General features: G+C 30.2%; 4 protein-coding genes across 9 annotated transcripts; 2 read left to right on the plus strand and 2 right to left on the minus strand.

Annotated features, from left to right (window-relative positions):
• Positions 1–1,092: 1,092 nt before the first annotated feature.
• On the minus strand, positions 1,093–9,713 carry Girdin (protein girdin). 3 transcript variants are annotated; one of them, XR_013081219.1, is made up of 24 exons: positions 8,901–9,713; positions 8,637–8,725; positions 8,247–8,556; positions 8,040–8,153; positions 7,773–7,960; positions 7,356–7,437; positions 7,070–7,248; positions 6,840–6,966; positions 6,644–6,770; positions 6,226–6,560; positions 5,851–6,132; positions 5,679–5,785; positions 5,411–5,602; positions 5,174–5,324; positions 4,909–5,091; positions 4,362–4,649; positions 4,033–4,233; positions 3,805–3,950; positions 3,604–3,696; positions 3,398–3,461; positions 3,219–3,324; positions 3,026–3,135; positions 1,361–2,899; positions 1,094–1,261 (listed from the first exon to the last, which is right to left on the minus strand). XR_013081219.1 is itself a non-coding variant. In XM_076782731.1 (23 exons), the coding sequence occupies exons 1-23, from the start codon at positions 8,949–8,951 to the stop codon at positions 2,663–2,665; spliced, it is 3,762 nt and encodes a 1,253-aa protein (XP_076638846.1). In that variant the 5' UTR covers positions 8,952–9,713; the 3' UTR covers positions 1,093–2,662. The 3 variants fall into 3 exon arrangements, 2 of the variants coding, with proteins under 2 accessions (XP_076638846.1, XP_076638848.1); XM_076782731.1 differs by having other exon boundaries at positions 1,093–2,899; XM_076782733.1 differs by lacking the exon at positions 6,226–6,560 and having other exon boundaries at positions 1,093–2,899; positions 6,666–6,770.
• A 1,527-nt stretch (positions 9,714–11,240) lies between these two features.
• On the plus strand, positions 11,241–13,117 carry LOC143351921 (uncharacterized). Of its 2 annotated transcripts, XR_013081837.1 has the most exons (4): positions 11,241–11,387; positions 11,651–11,775; positions 12,056–12,219; positions 12,809–13,117. XR_013081837.1 is itself a non-coding variant. In XM_076784012.1 (3 exons), exons 1-3 carry the CDS (start codon positions 11,367–11,369, stop codon positions 12,159–12,161), a joined length of 252 nt encoding a protein of 83 aa, XP_076640127.1. In that variant the 5' UTR covers positions 11,241–11,366; the 3' UTR covers positions 12,162–12,305. The 2 variants fall into 2 exon arrangements, 1 of the variants encoding a protein (XP_076640127.1); XM_076784012.1 differs by lacking the exon at positions 12,809–13,117 and having other exon boundaries at positions 12,056–12,305.
• Rcd5 (microspherule protein Rcd5) lies at positions 12,464–15,833 on the minus strand. Of its 3 annotated transcripts, XM_076784010.1 has the most exons (8): positions 15,747–15,833; positions 15,442–15,572; positions 14,101–14,473; positions 13,714–13,914; positions 13,434–13,590; positions 13,171–13,352; positions 12,768–12,983; positions 12,464–12,661 (listed from the first exon to the last, which is right to left on the minus strand). In XM_076784010.1, the coding sequence occupies exons 1-8, from the start codon at positions 15,801–15,803 to the stop codon at positions 12,572–12,574; spliced, it is 1,407 nt and encodes a 468-aa protein (XP_076640125.1). In that variant the 5' UTR covers positions 15,804–15,833; the 3' UTR covers positions 12,464–12,571. The 3 variants fall into 3 exon arrangements, with proteins under 3 accessions (XP_076640125.1, XP_076640123.1, XP_076640124.1); XM_076784008.1 differs by having other exon boundaries at positions 13,171–13,590; XM_076784009.1 differs by having other exon boundaries at positions 13,171–13,590; positions 15,647–15,828.
• A 142-nt stretch (positions 15,834–15,975) lies between these two features.
• LOC143351920 (uncharacterized) lies at positions 15,976–17,703 on the plus strand. The gene is made up of 2 exons (XM_076784011.1): positions 15,976–16,631; positions 16,881–17,703. Exons 1-2 carry the CDS (start codon positions 16,323–16,325, stop codon positions 17,025–17,027), a joined length of 456 nt encoding a protein of 151 aa, XP_076640126.1. The 5' UTR covers positions 15,976–16,322; the 3' UTR covers positions 17,028–17,703.
• Positions 17,704–17,805: the final 102 nt, after the last annotated feature.

Here is a 17,805-nt window from a genome sequence, read left to right on the forward strand (position 1 = left end):
ATTATAACTTTGCGATATAATCCATTGAAATCTGGTAACGATTTCGATTAATATTCAATTTAATTACAGATGTGTTCTAGTCTAGACGATAATTTTTTATGCAGTCTTTGGAATTTAAAAAAAATAAATTATTGCACTAAAGATTTCCTTCAAATTTGACACGAATCGGTTAATTAGAACTTGAGATATCGTGGCAACTATTTGGAAAAATATATCATAAGGCATATTTGTAACTTTGTTAATTTTGCGAGTCCAGAAATAGCCATCGATAGAAATATTTTTAAGGGCATATACTTACAGAAAATGAAATTTGAAAAAAAAAATCGATTTTTAGTAATTAATATTGTTAAAGACCGTGAGTTTTTGTTAGGCTTTTCACAATAATTTAGCATGGTATTTGATGATAAGAAAATCGCGATATCCCCTGGCTATACTTTCTGTCAGCTTTATCGTGTTCACTACATACGTTTGTACCTACATACTGGGTGTGTATGTAGAACATACACGCCCTTCCTTAGCCCTTGATACCTATGGAAAAACCACGCTTCTACCATCCCTACCATCTTCACTATCTCGGAGTGGTGGTAAGGGAGACGGAAAGAAGTCGCCATATAAAAACCTATCTTTTCTCCCCTCAGCTTATGTACCCCCTAGAAGGAACGTAGGACGACCGACCTCTTTATTCCAACATTGGTCCACGAACAGATTTTTTCAGGTTTATCGCTCGCCTCTCGAATTATTTGAAAAATTATTTGAAAAATTTTCAAGTCTTTTAATAGAAAAATTAATATCTAAACGATGAATTATTTGTAAATTAACTACTCTTATCCACTACCTTTCTCGCGCTAGTAAAAATAGAGGAAATGATTTTTATTCTTGTAAATAGAAAAAGTAGATTGGAGAGGGAGGTTTTGCTAACTAACCGCTGCTATGAGAGAAATTTTTTTTTACCTTATCGTTAACAACTGGGTCAAAAAGCGTGTTAAGAAAAACGAGAACGTTCTTTTAAATTCTTATAATACGATGGATTATTTATTACATTAACACGTTCGCTGGCCCTACCAAAACTACATAATCTAAAATTCATGAATTTAATTCAAATTTATTTCCTTCGATATTTCAACTTGAGAATTAATTTATTTAATTTTATAAAAGTCCTGTCATACATATAATAAAGTGTTAAATTATTATTTTCATAATTACGATACTTCTATGGTAAATTTGAATCGCGTTTTGTTTCCTTTTTATTGGTAAAATTCGTCTAAATAAATATAAGGATATGTTCTATTTGTATTTAATATCTTACTCTATTTATAAGCAACTTATAAATAACAATGCGAACGATTGAAGAAATGCTAACATTTGACCCGTGGGGTGGCGACATAATTCCTCAGATACTTGTATGCAAATTTCTGAAGCCTGAGAAATAATTCGGAAGGGGTTCGGGCAGACGGTGGACAGTTTTTTTGGTCAGAACCTTCTTCTCCCGACCGTAGGAAAATAAAAAAATCGTGAGGTATGCATTCCCCCAACGATGAAACGCGTGAGACTTTCTCAAGGTACATCGTTGAATCAGTCACTCTTAAATGCCACACGAATTCGAAACAGCACGCAGTCTTAATGTATAGAAGATATAGTAAACGTCGGGCGCTCACACAAATTACTATGTTTAAGAATTTTATGACTATCAATAAATTCCCGTGAATTTATAATTCTATTTTAATGTATAACAATTTTAGTCTGTAGTTAAAAAAAATAATATTATTTTTAAATAGCTGAATTGCCGGCCATTTTAAAAAAACAACATTTCATTAATAAACCTAACCGAAAATGTTTCTTAATTGCAAAAAAAATGTACTGCCACTTTTTGGACGGATTATATATGAGACGAGCTATACCGAATAACATACTTTCATACGGATTACGGATTTCATTAATCCGTATGCAATAATTCATTAAATTAGTATGCGACAATTTACTAGTATTTATCTCAAAATCCAGTCTATGTTCGTGCTTCAAAATCTCCGTCCACAAAGGATTAGTATTGCTAATTCAACAGCTATAATAATGGGAAATCATACAAATTTGACATGGTGAAAAAATTACAAAAATCTCTCTCTCTCTCTCTTCGCGCGCGTACTATATTGTTTGAAGAGTTTTTGAAAAATGAATTAAACACCGGCAATATCCACGAACACTTACAACTTATTCTTAGTACAATATATAATAGTTATAGTATTCTCAAAAAAAAAAGGAAAAAAAAATGATTCATGTTTCGTTTCATGCTCGTTCACAAACTGTTTATAAATGCACGTCGGTCGATTCATTTAAAATACTGAATTTGAAATAAATATTAAATTTGAAAATAACATCGGCAATGTATATTGTTGACGTAAAAGCCATCTAGGAACTGGTACTTATTCGATTAAAATTACTATTATAGCCTTTCGAACCGTTCAATTACTACGTGAATTTTTTATAAAATATTATGATACAAAAATTGAATTATAATATTACAATAACAGTAAAAAAGCGCTTCTTTGTGGTAAGTATGCGAATGAACAAATGTAATCTAGAATTATACACAACCATATTGATACTATGCTGAACTGTCTGCTTTAAAATCTAAAGAAAAATTTCTTAATTGTTTTTTTTTTTTTTTTTATACACAACCATATTCATACCATACAGGACTGCCTGCTTTTGGATCTTTCTCCATTGGAGGCTCCATAATTGTTTCTGTTTGTTCTACATCTTTTATTCCACTATTGTTAATATTCTTTGATTCGTTTATAACTGCCGATACCTTATTATATATGAGAACCGGACGTGGTTCTGCTTGTACTTCGGGTCTTGGAGTTTGTTCCAATAACACTGAACGTCTGTCGTCTCCCTCTTCCTGCAACAATTCAATTTTCCAAATACTTGCCATAATCAAATAAAAATATCCTCCTAATGAATAGTGTAACCAGAACAGCAAATCAGAAAGACTAAAACAGAATTATGGAATGAAAATATTACATACTGGTAAAGTAGTTGACGGTGGCGGAGAATCGTCAGTGTAATAGACTGTCCTTCTAGTTCCTGGATGACCAAGAGACAATGCATCAGAACCTAGGTCTCTACTAGTAGATCCTTAAAAAAGAACGCAACGAAGCAACTTTACTGATGTTCTTTTATTTATAATTCGCAAAATAGTGAAAGCTTAAGGTCCTTACCTGGTAAACGATCTTCTGTACTAGCGTCCGAATCGTTGCCTCCAGATTCCGATTCATACGTCTTTCCTTCCGAATGTTTCGAATCTTCTGCCCAAGAACGCCGATTCTATCCATACGAATGAAACAAGTTTACAAAATTTACTTGTAATACATATATATATGTGTGTACATTAATTCACCTTATTCAGAAGTTCAGATCCAGCTTTCCTAACTCGTCTGACTAAATTGGCTCCAAATCCTTTCCTTTAAGAAATATAGACGTAGAAAATATATTAATATTAATAAAAGATAGATTAAATAAACTTTAAAAAAATTAAAAATTGAAGGCCAAATGTTTCATAGGGATGAGGAACTCCTTTCAGAAGGAATTACATATCTGACTTACTTTTTGGGAGTACAACTTTCTAGTTTTCTGTAATGTTCCATAATCTTATCTTCTAATTTCTCTTTTTGTCTACACAAATGATTCATTCTGTCCCTGTAATAAAATACTAAAAGTAAGCAATATTTTAAATATTACGAAGAAAGTATCATCTAGATTAAACAAAACATAAACTTCCTAAATTTTTATTTTTCGAATACTAACGTGTACATTTTCTCTTCCATGTGATACTGTTCTTTATCTTCAAGAGAACGAGTCAAAAGTTCATGATATTGAGTAAACAATAAACTAATGTGGTCCATTAACGAACGTCTATCGTTATCTAACCCGGAATTTACATGAAGTAACATCTAAAATAAAAATATAGAATAAGAAAATATTCGATTCATATTAAAACCAGTAACGCGTAATTAGACAAAATTCTGTTCATACTTCGCATCTTTGATTCAGTTTATTAACTTGAAGCTCCAAATTGGAGGATCTTTCGTCCTTAGTACTAAGTTCACCTTGCATTTCTGTAAGCTTAAGACTCAGTCGGTTTGTTTCGACTTTATTTTTTCTGTAATCTTCCTGCAAATTTCTGTACTCTATTTTTAATTTTTCTGTGGCGGTATACAAATTTCTAAAGTCATCCTAAAATTGTACATGCTAATAAGTCTATGATATATACGTGAAATTTACTTGTATTCTTAATTTATTATATATACAGATCATAGACATGAATAATTCATGTAACATATTTTTAGATTTTTCTTCGGTACCTTTAATTTCGAATGCTCTCCTCTTAAATTATTTAAACTTTTCGCATTGTTCACTAACGATTCCTTTTCTATTTGCATTGCCTTATTTTTCCCTTTCAATCCTTCGTAAGACTCGCGAAACATTCTAATTTCATTTTTTACATCTCGCAGATTTGATTTAAGAGTATCGTGTTCGTGAAATAAACATTCATACTCGTTATTCAATTGCTCGTGTAAAGATTGTAGAGTGTCTTGATCGTGAAGAAGTTGCGCGTGTGTTTGTTGTTGAACACTGCGTTCTTTTAGTAACTAAATTAAAAAGTTTAATAATCGATAATAAACATATAATAATTACTCATCTTTACATTTTGCAACCAGCAAATATCGATACGACAAAATCTCTATATTTTTTAAACCAATGCATCGCGTATAAAATAGGTGTGCAACTATTCTGTACGTTTAAAATTTGTTAAATTACTAATTTTTCTCTTGGTATTATATACATTTAGAAATATTAACAGAATAAACACGCGCATACATATTTTAGTATAGTATAAAGCTAACTAACCTCTTCTTTCTCGGCAACAAGTTGCGAATTTGCAAGTTGCAAAGCAGTATGCTGAGCTGCCAAGGAATTATTCTGCGATTGTAACGTTGTAATCTGTACTTGATGTTTTGCATTTTCAGACAGAAGATTTTCTGATGCTGTTTGCGCGGTAACTAATTTCAACTGTAAATGCTCCTGTTCCTTCTAAAACCAAATACGATACAATTATCTGTATAATTCAATCGTTGGAAACGAATAACGATTCGAAGCATAGAAATAATAGTACCTTGAGCGATTCTACCGTTGCCTCTAATGTACTATGAATATTAGTAGTTTCATTGCTTTCAGAATTTTTCGATTCAGATACTGACTTTTCGCAGCGACAAGAATTATTCGATTCCCTGATATAATTTATGACTTCTGGAATTTCCGCAATCCTATAATTATCGAATAATGTCGATGAATCAATTAATTTTATTAACTGTTGTTCAAGTTTCGTTTTAAAGTTTACAAATTGCATTACTTTTTCACGAGATTGTCTAACGGAAGCGATAATAACATATTATCATCGAGTCCAAGTTTCTGTAGAACCGTATATAATTGTTGGGTATTCAATTTTTCAGCTACTAAATTAGACTGCAAAATTTCTAATGTCTCCCTATCAATGGCCGCCCGTGAATCCAATTCTTTGCTAGATCTTTCGATTTCCTGCAATCTGTCAGAATAAATAATTGTGCAATAAAAATTCTTATAACAGATGGGTATACATGACCGAAGGAAATACTCCGTACCTCGAAATTTGTGTAACAGAGTCATGAAGTTCTTGTTCAAGTTGGGTTACTTTTCTCTCTAAAACTTCGATGCTATTCATTGCCTTATCCAATGCAACATCTTTTTCCTAAAATTGGAAAGAATGGTTAATAATTTTTAGAATATATATGTATATATATATATAATTCATACTTCTATCGTCTCCCGATATCGATGAATATCGCGTTGTGCTGTATCTTTTTCTTTTTCCACTGCCACAAGTTTTGTACCAAGATCAAGACACTTGGAGTTCATTTCTTTTATATTATTTTCCACAATTTTCAATTCCTCAACTTTTTGATTCGCAAGTTCCAAAGAACGTTCTAAATCATCTGCTCGTCTTTGCACGCTTTCCAGCAAAGACTGAACTCGTTGTTTTTCTTTCACCGCCGTATCGTAACTTTTTTCTAATTCTATCATCTTTGTATGTTGAGCCTAAACACCGGTGAATAAAAAGAAAGGAATGAATTGCACGTCTAAACGATGTAAAACTTTAAAAATAACATAAAAAAAATCATTATAATATACTTGAAACTCTTGTTGTTGTTTTTCAGACGATGCTCTTTGATTTTTTAACGAGTTCTGTAATTTCTTATTCTCTTCGACCGCTAGTTTCCATATTAATTCTAGATCTGAATTTTGTTGTGTAAGCCTTTCAGTATTGTCATTCAACGATTCGATTTTTAACGACAGTTTCTTTTTTTCTTTTTCTAATTCCAATACCCGGGACGAATTCTCATGAAACGAGTTTTCTCTTAAGGAATCTATTTCAGTCAGTAATTTACGGTTCTCTAACTCTAATTTTAATGCTCGCGTTTGGGCATTATTCGTCAATTGCTCAAACAATCTATTATCAGCATGTACTAAATAAAATTTAAATTTTCATTACATTCATGTAGTATAAAATGAAAAGGATTCTTTCGTATTAAAAATAATATATTATTACCTGGTTCATCGGAATCACTTACAGAATCTGCTAATGCAGCTTCGTTCGCAGTTGCTTTTGTTAACTTGTGCAATTGAATATTTTCTTCGACGAGTTCTTGGTATTTTTCTTTGTCTGCTGCGCGTTCCTAAAAAAAAGTTCCAGTCAAAAAATTAAATTTAAATAAATAACTTTCGATTTCCAAATATGTACATACCAATGCCATGTCATTCAATAACTGCTTGTATTTAATGATTTCAGACTCGAGCTCTAACACTTTATCTGCTCTTCTTCGCGATGAATTCAATTGATCTTCAAGCATTTCTCTAGTTTCCATCAAGACTCTGAAACGCACAAATTGTGTAAATAAAATTTAATGCTTTAAAGTAAAATATGTATAAAGGGTTGATTAATTAAAAAAATTAATGTATTAGTTATACAAGGTACCTGTTATCCTCGCGCAGTTCCTCTATGCGAGTTTTATAAAATTCTATATCCGTCAGTTTTTCTTTATATCTCACTACTTCCAGTTCTAAACGATCGGCACGATCCGCTCTTTCAATAACAGCATCTAATTCGTCTCTGTAAGATTTTGCTGTGCGTGCTTCGTGCATCAAGTCCTGATTCTAAAATAATTGGAATCATTATACAAAAGTTTTACATACTCTAATATTTGTCACTGGCAATATTCATCTAATTTTTATTTGTTTAAATTATGTAAAATATATCTTACCTCTTGCTTCAGTTTAGTTACTAACATTTTATGATATTCAAGTTCTTCTTTACACTCTAACAATGCTTCGGCTTTTTCTTCCCTACAAACGATTCATAAAAAAATAAAATTATATTGAAACGAAGAGAACACGATATAACATAGGAATCGTCATACAGGGTAATTCGCTCGCCAGCCATAAATATGTTATAATATCCTGTAAATGGTTGAAATTACAAAAAAGTTCAATAAAAGAAATTTACACGATTTTAAGTCAACCACAAGGTGCATGTAAATTATTTTTTTTTATTTATCACCTTTCCGAGTTACGAAGGCAACTTTTATGCTAAATATGCAAAAAAATGATATATATCTATTTGAGAAAACTAACTGGCGAGTGAATTAGCTGCTATATTATCCGCATAACATTCTACATACAATTCTTGACGTTGTTTTCTAACTCTAGACTTCCAATCTGCCAATTCGACCGCATAATGATGATTATCTTCGCGTTCTGACTTATTAACAGGATTAGACAGCTGAACTTTATTCATTTCTTCCGTTTCCACGCTAATGGACGAATCATTCCTCTCAACGCTTTCATTTATAGCGGTGTCTCGCCACCTCTATTATCCCATAAATATTTTATGTTTTATTACTGTAACGTTTTCATTTCACGATAATATCGATTTATATGAAACGTACCTGGCGATATAGATCCAATTCTTGGGTCAAATTCTTTATTTGCATAAATAAACTTCCCATATTTACATTTTCCATTGCATCTTGGGTAATAACTATATCTTGATGATCTGTGACCTAATAATGTAATATTAAGCTCATTAAACTAAAATACTAGAAGGAAACATGATATAGTGTTAATTGCATATGTTGTACATTCAAAGCACGTACTTGTTTAATGCATTCCACTATTGCGAGTTGCGTATCGACGTTCAACGTTTTTATTTTTGTAATAAATTTTTCTTTATTAGGACACTGTACAGCACAACCAAGAAGTAACAGCAATAATAACTTCATTTCCGCGACATAGAGTTCTGGTTTTTTGCCTAAATGCATTGTATCTGGTAACTTTAAAACTAAATGACCTAATTCTTCTTCGTAAAGCTGTTTCATGTTATCTACTATGATTTTCAAATTCTTTGCACGAATTAATGAACTTCCATCTGGAGATATTACTTCATTGTGTAATGGTTCTGGATCTCTGTAAATATAAAAATTTATACAATAATTGTGTCGAGGAAGGAAATTTTTTATACAATTTAAATGCATAAGAATACTCACATTTGCAAAAATACATTATGTAACAATATACCATCCACCAAATCGTCGTAACTAGTTAATAAATTAGAATCCTCTAAGCAACTGGCAAACTGTTATACAAACAAATTTCAAATATATATTTAATTTGTACAGAGAATAGAACAAAATTATAATTTTTACATGAATACTAATAATTTTCCTTTTATCATCATACACACAGAAATTAATTTAAATATGTTACGGAATTAATATTATTTAAATAGTTTTAAGAGATAGAAAACTTACCCAAGTTACCAATGGACCAGACAATAAATCATCAATCTCAGCAGATGCCATTTTTGACGTTTTTACATTAATTACTCAAATACTATTGAAAAAATAACTTTATCATTTCTTTTTTCAAAGAAATTATATACAATTGAATAAATACTTTTTTCATTCATCTTCTTCTAAACTTTATATTTGATACAATGGTAGAAAATCCATTGTGTTATTTATTTGTTAGCTTCTATCTGTTCTATCTGATACAAAGCTGGGTGATAAAAGTTATTCGAATAAAACAGCAAATTGAATGTTGAGTTTGCATTTCTATGATGTGTTAAAATACTTAAAGTCTATTTTTAAAAACTAACTTTTTGATAAAACTGCACGTAACTTTAACTAGATTTCTGATAAAAAATTAATCACAGGTACACAATTAATTGTCCACTAAGTACCTACACGAATGAAATCAAAAGATTATTTTGTGGTTTTACATAAATCTAATTACCAGTTTTGTAATTAATTCCTATTAATTTAATGTTTGAGTAATATTACCACGCTTCGTTTAGCTATCTTTTAATGTTCATTTAATGGATATATTTCAAATACATCGTACCGTATACGCAATAACAAAAGAGAACCTAACCACAAAATTTTGAATCCACATTCAATGTGCAATCTACTATTTAAACTTTATAATAAATATTCTATATATTATCGATGTGTGCCAAAATGCAAGAAACATCTTACAATTTCTATAAACACTTTACAACGAGAAACAACGAAATTGAAATGACCAAATGTCGACCATCGAGTACTATCGAGTAGATACATATAAACAAAACCATGAAATAGTGGACATAATACATAATACATATAGAGATTTCATTTTAAGGCAGTATCTTTAATGTATCTTTTTTTTATTGAAACATAATTTCGAGAGATAGTACATTAACAAATTGAAGTAGCTAAAATTATTCCAGGTGTGATAAATAGGTATTGCATTTAAAATGTAAATGTAGATACCAAATAGGGGATTATGGTGTCTTTGGAGAAATGTGTATCTTTATGCATTGCTCCTGCGTTTGCAAAGATTTTCATTGAAATTAATTACTTATAAACGATAATTCTCTAAGTCTTTAAGTTAAAACATTTGGTAAAATATGCCGACTTCGAAAACTTGCTAATAAGTATTTAATTCCGGAGAAAATGTGTACGAAGAGCCCTTGAATATTGTCAAGAATTTATACTTTAGTATTAAATTCTAAAAGTTCATAATTCAATCATAAGGAAAGAGTAATTAATGAATAATCAAGCTATGATTCGATTTATCGAAATGGAGGAAAATGTATTCCGTGTCTTTGTTGCACAATATTCCCCTCTCTTTCTAGTCCCATTAGTCGACCTCCTTCTCCATTTTGTGTTCCTGTGTACAATTTAGCAATTCGTATCCCAATTTGTACAAAAAATTGGTTGAGGAATGTTAACAGGGATTTAATGATAGAATTGTGACAGTGCATAAATTAATATAGAAACTATTTTTACAAAAGTTTGTTTATTACGAATTAATTTCATTAAAGATCGTTAAAAAAATACAATACATATTTGAACCGATTAAAAAACGTTGATACAAGAATTCAAGTTTAATTGGAGTAGATTATTGTTTTTAATCCCATGTTTGAAGTATTATATTTATTCTTCCTCGATTACACTACACGTTCTTCAAACTCGAAAACAATGAGATTACTGGGAATTCAGGATAGATATTATATTATAGATTATATCTATACTGACAAAAGAGGATGGTGATATTTATGTCTACCCTTAAAAAAACACAAACGAGCCGTGCTTTAAAAGAACTGGAATGTAACCGGCTTACCTTGAAAATTGCCGCGCATTCGCATAATGTATTAACCCTACCTTTGTTTGAAATCAAGTGAAGAAATAATATATTAAATGAAATAATTTGTATTTTCCGGTTTTTACATTATATACGCAATTTCATATAAATTAGCAACAGCATGACGAGGCATTTAAAATACGCCTAAGTAAAATATTAAATAACTAAAATGTAATAAACGCTAAAATCGAACGTTTTTAATATTTTTCTTTGTTACGTTTCTAACAAATAATAGTGTAATAATAATAGAACAATCTATTAGACGAGGAATACTTCGCGCATAAAATTATATAATAAACGGTATCTTAATGAATTATTTAAGGCGTCGACATTTTTTAAATCCAAGTAATAACTTGCGATTAAATGAAACAAATTTTCTAAACAATTCTGAATACTTTTTAAATGTTTCCCAAACGTAATAACTATCATGCAAGTCATACTAAATTTCAGCTCTTTTCCTCTTATCGATTCTCTTATTCTAATTTATTTTCAAATTACACGATCACGGCGTTCCTTTATATCTTTTTGTGCTTGAAAACTCGTATATAAACCTCATCCGGACCGATCGGCTCTCAGTCTTTACAGTCAGCATGCTGCGTCCCGTGCATTTGGTAAGTTTACATTTGTTTAACTACGAACTTAAAATGATCGAATGTTTTTTAAACCTTTTTCGTGAATTTTTTGTTAATTGAACGAAAATTAGTGTTTGTCGTTCGTATCATTAACACCTACTTAAGTCGGATTAATTTGTATCGAAAATAAAAGTATTAATATAAAGTAACAATATAAAAGGAATAGTTTGTTGTTTCTTAAGTAATAGTCGTTTTTCAACTCGCTCCTTGATATAAAAGACGCTATATTATTTTGTATTTAGATTGTTCTTCTCTTGATGGTGGTTTTGGTAGCAAGTTTAGAAGACATAGCTGAGCCCGCCCGAGCAGAAACTGGACCCTCTCTAAACAATGTTAATGATCTAGATGCTGATGCCAGTGCTTGGGGGTAAATCCGATTAAAATATTTAACAACACTGAGTTATAAACATTCTTGCAACATAAACGAGAAAATGACGATTGAACTTAATGTAAAGGGAAATATAAATAATAAATTAAATTGATTAGATTTTATTTTTGTTATACATCGGAAAATTTTTAAATTAAAGTTTAATGAACCGTTTGAGTGCCATTAGTTTGGTATTTTTCGATACGGAACAGAAAATTCCTACTCGAACGGTCGAACATACTTATGCCAATTTACTTACTTATGAGAATTACGTTTTAAGATATTCTAGACCATGGCGTTACGGTTGGAGAAATGGAGCCTGGGGTGGATGGGGTGGTGTAGGCTGGGGAGGAAGAGTGTGGGCTGGAAGAGGTCCTTGGTGGTGAAAATGTACTAAATCTACAAATTCGATAACGAAAATATGAAAATTATTAAGTTGTTTTTGTAAGTTTTATAACATCGTGTTTTTTAAAAAATTATGTATTCGCATTGAGCGATTCTTCGTCATGAATAAATCTTATTCCAAAGTCCATCCGTTCACAATTAAACTGATCAGGTTCGTACGTTTTTGGCTGAAAGAAAAAAACATTGTTGCAACCTAAACAAATTCTGCGGTTTCATTAAGAAACAAAATAAAAACTACAAGATACAAAATTGAGCAAAATGTATTATTTTCTTAACCGAACAATTGTAGTGTATTTTATACAAAGCGTCTTTATAATGTAATAAATATATACTAAACAATATTCTGCTTATAATAATGCTTGAGTACTAATTAAGGAATGAAATAGAATGCTCATGGCTTCAAATTCAGTTTAACAGCTTCTTGACGTATGACCGAAATAAGTTCCTGATTTATTAAAAATATAAACCTGAGACCTGCAATCTAAAAAAAGATATTATAAAAATATGTTTCATCGAGAAAGCATTATACGAATTAACATATTAATTTTTTGTTCCATCTTGTCTAATAAAAAATGGTATTTTAATACCTCGATTACACTATTATTATTAAGCTTCATTTTATTTCCAGCAAGAATTGGTCTACTGTCTACGAAAATTGGTCGTTTTCCTTCAGAAGAAAGAAAAAAGTCTCCGTTGTTTCTTAAACGAATAGTCCCTTGTCTTCGTGAAACTTTCCAGGCTGGTCCTTCCAACGTCAAATCTACGTCCACGTTATGATCTTTCGTTGAACGACCTACGGTAATCTAAGTAAAAAAATAAGGTACTTGAACACAGAAATATCGAAAAGGATATGCATTGTGTAGAAATTATTTTATCGAACGTATTCTAAGACTTTATAAATCATTGGTAATAAAAATATTTAAAATATCGATAAAAAGAGGATTATTACATAATTCATTAATAATATTCATTAATTTTTAACAAAATTACCTCGCGTGATCTCATTAAATATCTAACGAGTCTTCCTCTAAGTATTGCCAAGGTTTGATTATCAAAATCTGGTGGATTTACTCCTGTCACGCTGTCTACTAGAACCTGCCATCTACACAATTCATTTTCTAACACTTTTATCTCTCTCTTATTTCTCCTATCTGCTGTGACAAATTCTGCATCTACAAACTCATCTTTCTGTTCAAGTAACTCTGTATCGTTGATCATTTCTTCTGCGTCAGAAAAATTAAGAACATGTTCACCTCGTGGCAAACTTTGTGCAGTTTGATCGGGAAGGAGATGATACTGTTTCATTAATTGCCAATGACCTAACAAGGCTTTTGCAGTTCTTGCAGAATAAAATGTATGTGCGTTTGCTTCGAAAAGTTCCTGAAATACTTCCAATGTTGGTTGTGAAGTCTATAAAAAAAAAAATTAAAAATACCAGGTAAAATTATGATGACAATAACAATCGTAGTGTACAGTATACAATGTAATTGTTAACAAAGATAGTTTTCTTAATCAAAAACTAAATTTAATTACCGATTTTATAGTACCGAGGATATCTTCTTCTGCTTTGCTATATAAAGTTCTGGCTTGTATACTAGCAATTAATTCTGGATGTAAATTACGCATGGCTTGCACCGCCACTCTTGAAACTGCGCTATCATATAATAGGGCATACCATCTTTGTTGTATTTCTTGTAATGTAAAACGGCAAGAGAATTTTGTACCTCTGTGAACCTATGCCATATTAATACATTTTATATGCTATTCTAACATTGTATACTGAAATATTATAAAAAATTATGTAAACTCTTATTTTAATAAAACAGCATTTATCGTATTTCTTTAATTTAAATTCTATTGAATCATTTTAAACAACTAAATCATTATTCTGGACATTTGGGACAAAATTTAAATAAATACCATTCTTAAATCATTTGTTTGTTGTACACCAGTGATTAATGCTAAATCGTCGATAGGTTTCCACCTTCCTAGATCTTTTGTAGCATTCACAGAATGTGAATGATTTTTATTTTTCTTGTTTTTTCTCCCAGGTGCACTAGATCCTCCTGGTCTGTTTGTTCGTCGATTGCATCTATCTGATTGAGAAACATTTGCAGAAATTGGAATAGGACTTGGTACATTTTGCTGTGGAATACATTCCATTGGAGCAGTAGAAATTGAAACAGTTCTAGATCTGGAGGCTGACTTTGCACTTGTAGCTGGTGGTTGTAAGTTAAATGTTGTTTCGACAAGTTCATCATCAAATTTCCTGCGTTTTATTGTGCGTGAAGAGCTAGAATTATAATAATTATAAAACATAATTGTCAATTTCTTTTACTATACATTCTAAAACTAAGATACTTTTTTGTCAATAAAGATAAAAGTTTAAATGAAATGCTTTTCACTAATTAATCGTTCTTTGTTTCTAATTGCTAATTAACTATAATATTTATTTACACAATAATTTTAATAATTGCAAACAAATATGAACTATCTTAAAATTAAATTGTTAACCACTTTTAACATATAGATATTATTTTACAATAAATAATAACAATGTAATTAGTAAATATACTATATTACCGAATATAAGTACATTATATGTATATCAGCCATTTCTGAGACTATTATTATTACTTCAAATTAAAACTATCACAAAGATTTATTATAAATGTCAAACGTGTATTCTTATCCATAAAATAGACTCAAACAATACTATGTATAAAATATAAAGCTTTAATACTAAATAGTTAAGTAGAGACACTTTCAAATACAAAAAAAATTGTAACCCAAAACAAAGGCAAATAGGACAAGTATTTACACAAACTTTTTCATTGCTTTTATGTGCTTAACTCACACCTGTTGCTTGTGGTTTAATACACAATATAAGAATAAATATTATTTTATATAAATTTATTAAATATATTTTTTAAAAAAGTTCAGGAACAAATTATCTACTAAGTTAAGAACTTATAATATACTCATTAGAAGAAAAACCTGGCTCTACTACTATAAACACATATTTGCTACTAATGAAAAAACACAATAATAGAATACTTTTATGCATGATCCTTCTCAAGTAGCTTAACCAATATTTGTCAAACGGGTGTACACAGACAATAAATTAAGATTAAATTGTCTTCCAACAAATTAATTTGCACCATTTTATGCAATTTCTAAGTTGCAATTTTTTTTGTACACAGCAGTGTACAAGGCAAGAATAGAATTAATTTATAAGAATTAATAAAGATTGATAAGCACCTCCTACGTTTTGTAGATAATGGATCCAAATTTGTGGATTCAATGGGTATATTTAAAAATCCGTCATTACCGTGAGAAAATCCATGATTTAGACTCGAAGGAGTTGGAATATCCATAACTTTATAGGTTAGCTGAATGTAAATAAAAAATTACGACTGTATACAAATGAATTACGTCATTGTACAGTCAAAAATATAATAATTACGATGATTCAACGAATATAAATTATCAACCAAATTTTATTAATACTTGATTTCCGCTTAAATAAACAAATGTTTCAACACTTAATGCATTCTAAGTCATACATTCAAAATAATTATTATACGAATCAGTGTGGCCAGATTTGGCATAATTGAGTGCATCGACGACGACACTAGTAACGACGAACTTCCTTAGCGTCTAATGGAGTGGTACTAGTGCGCGGCGCGTTTCGCCCTCAACCGGGTTCCAGCCAATCCGGTCTGTTGGAGCCTAGCTCGCTGCTAGCACATGCGCAAAGAAATTACCCGACCGGTTTGCTTGTAATCACGCGGTTGACTAAACGAGGGTTAAGGCAGTTTAAGCCTCTTTATTGCAGTACAAATGTTAGTGCAATATTCTTGACGCTAATTTAATGGTTGTAAATAAAAACACTATTCTTTCAATTAATTCTATTTTTTATCCAGATATATATACAATTCAAACGCATTCTGAAATGGTCACGCAAAATACATTCTCGAGTATATCAAATTTTCATGCACATTTTTATGCAATCAAAAATTTTCGTAGAAAACATTAAAGAAATTTTATAGTAGAGTGTGTACATACGTGTGTATACACGAACAACTGTTTTTTAGATACTACATACATAAATAAAAAGCAGTGATACAAAATTGAACGAAATGAATTTCACAACAATCCAGAAATGCATTTTACTAAAGTGTAAAATTAATTTTAATATGTGTAGGCAATTCCATACTACATTGATACTGTGTCATAAAGTATTAATAAAACCTAATCTTGTTAAAAAATTAAATTTGCAATATAATCATAAGAATTTAGTATCTGCTACAAAATTTCAATATGAAAATATTAAGTCTAGCTTGAAAGTACTCGCGGTAAACGATAATAATGCTTATTCTGCTCTTCAACTAAAAAAGAGGCCTAAAAAAAGACAAAAACCATTTTCCAGTAATGAAGATAATATTGGTGTAAGTATCCAATATATATTTACTCAAATTACAGTATAATAAATAGAAATATTCAATAGTTCAATGGAGTAGTGTTTTTCTTTTGTATCAAAAGTATAAGTGCCAAAGTCTGTAATATTTGCTTCAAAATATCTATTATATTTTTAAAGATTATGTAAAAAAATAAAATATAACTTTTTGGTGTATATTCACATAAAACTTATAAATGAATTTTATAAGTAAAATTAAATGTTTTATTTGTTTATATAGGAATGGAACATACAAGCATTGGCAACTGCAAAGGAATATGATCTTGAAAGTTTAGTGCAAGGTCTCTTGGTACAAAAATTGTATATACCTGATACTATATCCACAACAACTAGCTGTAAGTTTAAGATAATCTTTTCATATGTTTAAGATAGCATATTTACATAAGAATATAAAGAGAGACACATTTATTTATTTGTATATAACAAAATACTACAAATTTCTTTGATCTGAAAGTACTTACTAAATACATTCAGCAAATTATTACTATGCCATGTCTGATTGTACATTTAATTTTTCAAGAAGAACCATACTACTAAATATTTCTACCATATGTATTGTGTTTATTCACCAACATACTGTATAAAGTGTTGTTTTTATGTGAAATTTTGATATCAACAATTTTCCCTACTGTGATCAAAGAATTAAAATGTGACTCAATAATAAATATGTTTACAATTATAAGATACAAGATGTACATAATATCAGTGAATAAAGAATTATTAAAACTGGTGCAAAAATGTATTGAAGCCTATGAAGATGTATGTTGAGCAGTGCCATCAGTGATACAATACATGTGACAGTGTATAGATGAGTGTTTTGTGTGTGTGCTTTCAGTTGATTAAGGTTCAGAAAGTGCAGGTCAGAAATGAAGCCTTGTATTGGAAAATGGTGACAATATGTGCTTCTTTTTTATTTAAGATATTCTTCCTTTAATTGTCTTTATTTGTTAAAATATGTATTGTAAGTGTATTTAAAATATTTACTAGTATACTAACATGAATAAATTATACTTGTAAACAAGTAACAAAAAAAGCAAAGAAGCTAGTATTTGTGAGAAATTAAAATATTTATTATTTTGTTGCATGTAAATGTGCACCTTTCTCTCTCGACTTCCACGAGGCGGTCCGAAATTACTTCGGGCAGC

This window comes from Colletes latitarsis, chromosome 2 (assembly GCF_051014445.1).
Source record: "Colletes latitarsis isolate SP2378_abdomen chromosome 2, iyColLati1, whole genome shotgun sequence".
NCBI lineage: Eukaryota > Metazoa > Arthropoda > Insecta > Hymenoptera > Colletidae > Colletes > Colletes latitarsis.